The sequence below is a fragment of the Lolium perenne genome, chromosome 2 (genome assembly GCF_019359855.2).
Source record: "Lolium perenne isolate Kyuss_39 chromosome 2, Kyuss_2.0, whole genome shotgun sequence".
Lineage (NCBI taxonomy): Eukaryota > Viridiplantae > Streptophyta > Magnoliopsida > Poales > Poaceae > Lolium > Lolium perenne.
In genome coordinates this window covers 84,238,220-84,242,113 of record NC_067245.2, presented here as the reverse complement: position 1 = coordinate 84,242,113, position 3,894 = coordinate 84,238,220, and the positions used below count along the sequence as shown (strand labels likewise).

The following is a 3,894-nucleotide window of genomic DNA, read 5'->3' as shown; positions in this document are numbered from 1 at the left end:
CGAACCACAGAGTGGGATAAAAAAATGATTACCTATTTTATTTGGTAAAATTATCGCAAAACTAAAGCATCAAGGAATATTTTTTGGTAAGATTTCAAAAACCACAATTTTTAACAACTGCATACATTAGCTAGCTTGAAACAACACTGGTAAAGAGTTCTCGAGAATGACCACAGAACAATGAAATGGCTCCTTTGATAGTTAGGAGTTTTTTTTCGAGAATACAAATATTTATGTATTTTTCCTGTATTGTTCATTTAATGTAGTACTAGAATCCTTAGGTTTTCTTCGTAATTAGCGCACTCTATTTTGGAGAATAAAATACACCCACCCAAGACCTATTTGATTTGTACTCCCTCCGTCCCAAAATGTAAGGCGTCTAAGGATTGGTCAAAAGTCAAACCTTACAAACTTTGACCAAATATTTAGAAAAAAATATTTACATCTACAATATCAAATTGACATATTAAGAAAACATACTTTAGGGTGAATCTATTGATAATGATTTAGGATTGTAAATATTTATATTTTTGTGTATAAACTTGGTCAAATTTTAAAAACATTGACTTTTAACTAATCCTTAGATGCCTTATATTTTGGGACGGAGGGAGTATATAATATACTAGACTTGTCAATAAAAGGATATCATAAATTTATCTAAATCCACATGTATCTTGACACTCTTAGTGTATACTACTAGATACATACGAATGGGAGTGATGTTTTGGAACATGGGAGCATATACTCCCTATATTTTAAATGCATCTTACACATATTTTAAATTTCAAAAAATTGAAGCAAAAAATTCGCACGTACATATTCATGTGCTACACGCTCACAAAGTCGTTTCATAAAAAATAAACTTATCATGTGACGTGTGTAAAAAAGAAAAAATTCAGTGCTTAAAACAATGCTTTTCACAGGATAAGTTTTCCTTTTTTACATAGGCCACAAAAAATATTATTTTTTCGTGAAACTTGACGCACACATCAGGATGTAAGTGGCAGCGGCGTTTCGCGATCCCACATACGCCGCCCGCGAATTTTGGCCCAAATGGCGTAAGCGGCCCACCACGAAATTTATATGGCGTTGGTGGACAAAACCATAAGGCCCACGATTTCCAGCGGCTGTATCGTTCCACGATTCCATCCTCATGAAACTCCTCCAGTCCTCCTCCGCGCCGCCACTCGCCAGTCTCGCCTCCTCCACGCACCACCCGCCTCCTCCTCCGCGTCTCCTCCGCGCCGCCCGTGACCACCTCCTCCGCGTCGACATGTCCTAGGTCCTCCGCAGCAACAGATGGATCTGACGGAGCCTACCTTCCCCGTGTCCTCCATCTCCACTGCGACCGTGGCCGCTCCGGCACCAGCAGGGCCGCACAGCGGCGGGAGCAAGTCCGTGCTCGACGGTGAGGAACATCTCCTCTTCACTCTCTGGTTTCCCTCCCCTCCTCGTGTGGACTTGCCCTGCCAAGTTACTTGACTATGTAGGGAAACCCCAAACTGACACTAGTACAACATAAATATAGCTATTTGGTTCACGGCATGGCACAAAACCTTGCATAATCACCCAAGCTACCAGAACTGAACTTACTAGGCAAAAACTGCAGTGTTGTGGTTTTATTCACGGTTCAACATTCTTGATGCTATGCCCCGTTGTGGTTCAGAGATTACTTCTACAAGCCTACTTTATACAGTACTACTGCTTTTTTAAAGTGTGTGTAAATAGTTGACTTCAGGTAACATAAACAAAGCATAGCTCTGTCCAGTAATTTAAGATTTTCTCAATCTTGTCATTAGCCTTAACCACCTTCTGGTACTTCTCCGGGGAAACAAAGGTAATGAAATGTTAAACAAAGAGAACTGCAGTGTAATGTTGATCCCACTAGAGTACAAAGTCTGTCGTTGAAATTCATGGGTGGTGAAAGTTTGCTTGTCTTCTGTTTGTTGTGTGCGTTCAATTCAGATTTTGCAGTTTTAGTCTAGCTCAATTTAGTTTATTGAAAGTGCAACAAATGGCCAATAAAGTAAATATGTTCTCTAATTGAGTGAAATAGAAATGCTGGCTAATTTTTTAATTATATGTGTTCTTGACTATGTAGGGATGGCTGGCCCATCCATGAAGCCGGTTCACCTCGAAGAATTGGCTGGCTCATCCATGAAGCCGGTTCACCTCGAAGAAATGGCTGGCCCATCCATGAAGCCGATTCAGCTTGAAGAATTGGCTGGCTCATCCATGAAGCCGGTTCACCTCGAAGAAATGGCTAGCCCATCCATGAAGCCGGTTGAGCTCGAAGAATTGGATCCCATGGGTGATGTTGACAAGCAGAGGCTAAAGTGGGAAACCATCAATGAGGACCAGCAGGTGTGGGATGCCCTTGATGAGCAGCGAAAGTGAGTCTCTCATCTCTATCTTCTCGTTTCGTTGTTTATGTTTTATTCCCATAAATTTTGATTACACTTATTTGAGTGCAGATTGAGAAAGAAAGAGGAGAGGAAGCAGAGACAAGAGGAGAGGAAACATAAGCAAGAAGAAAGGAGGCATAAGCAAGAAGAGAGGAGGCTAAAGCAAGAGTACAACAAAAAGATTAAGTTGGAGGTGGCTGCAAGGAGGAAAGAGCTACAAGGTAGGAAGAAGAAGCAAGCGAATGAGCTACAGGATATGAAGAAGCCGAAGATGGTCAGAGCAGAAGTGAGTATTTGATTGAAAATCTGTTTCAATTCCTCTTTTGTTTTACATATGTGTGGTGCCATGTGAATTATGGCCTCTCTATCTGGATGGATCACTGATCCATGTGAATATCCTTTGTTTTCTTTTCTAGGGAGGAGGTTCTCCTTGCGGAGTGACCAGGTCTCCTGGAGTGAATATGCTGAGGTCTCGTCTTGGAGTTCTTGCAAATGTGGCAGCTTCAAAAAGAGGGAGGTCGCTGTCAGATATGGATGGAAGCCCCCGTTCACAGAAAAATGCCAAGTCCACACCGAGGTCGCCATCTAAGCTGAGGTCGCCATCTACGCTGAGGTCGCCATCTACGCCGAGGTCGCCATCTTCATCGAGGTCACCATCTCCGGCGGCTTCTCCGTTGGGTGGTTCGAGAACAACTAATTCACGCGGTGAGATGATTTACGAATGTTTTACAACTGCAGCAACTATTTACTTAAATTTTAGTGAAAATGTTCTTACAAATGTTGAGATTTTAGTTAAAGTTTATGGACTGGAGGGAGTATACTTGAATTGTTTCTTGAGATGATTTTTACTTGAGTTGTTGAGACTAGTTGGTTGAAATTGTGCAAGTGACGCGACTACGAAATAGTGCATTTTAGATTTGTTTGGAAAGCCTACATTAAGATATGAGGAAATAGATGATGAGATTTGTTTGGAAAGCCTACATTAAGATACGGGGAAATGGATGGTGTGATCTTGAGTGTGTGACGGTGTGCAACGGGATAGGAGAAAGATGTTCATTTATATCTTTTCAATATAATTTTCTCTTGATAATCTGTCTTGGAAACTCTGCACGTTTACTTATTCGTGAAACGGAGAAAGTACGTTGTTGTAGCATTTCCTCGAGCGGATTTAGAAGCCATAGAGATACATGTCTCCATCTCCATTTTTCCAACAACATGTCAGCATCTTCTTTGTACATTTGACTAGGACTGCTACAAATAAAATAATATGGCAATTTGACTTCTAAACATTGCACCAACAGCTTTGGTCAGGCATATATTAACTTCATAACTTGGGTCTTGTGTGTCATTTTTACTTCTGGTCAGGCCTTGTAGAGCTTTGTAGCTCAAGTAAAAGTAGGTTTTGTAAAAACTTTCTTTCGGTTCGGAACACAGGTTATTTGTGATGCTTCAAGTATATCATTTTTTTATTGTGGTGTACTGGTGTGTA

At 40.9% G+C, this 3,894-nt stretch overlaps 1 protein-coding gene across 1 annotated transcript; it reads left to right on the top strand.

Moving 5' to 3' along the window:
• The first annotated feature begins 1,159 nt into the window (after positions 1-1,159).
• LOC127328695 (uncharacterized) lies at positions 1,160-3,247 on the top strand. Its single transcript, XM_051355274.2, has 4 exons — positions 1,160-1,408; positions 2,102-2,393; positions 2,475-2,691; positions 2,822-3,247. Exons 1-4 carry the CDS (start codon positions 1,300-1,302, stop codon positions 3,245-3,247), a joined length of 1,044 nt encoding a protein of 347 aa, XP_051211234.1. The 5' UTR covers positions 1,160-1,299.
• The last annotated feature ends 647 nt before the right edge of the window (positions 3,248-3,894 follow it).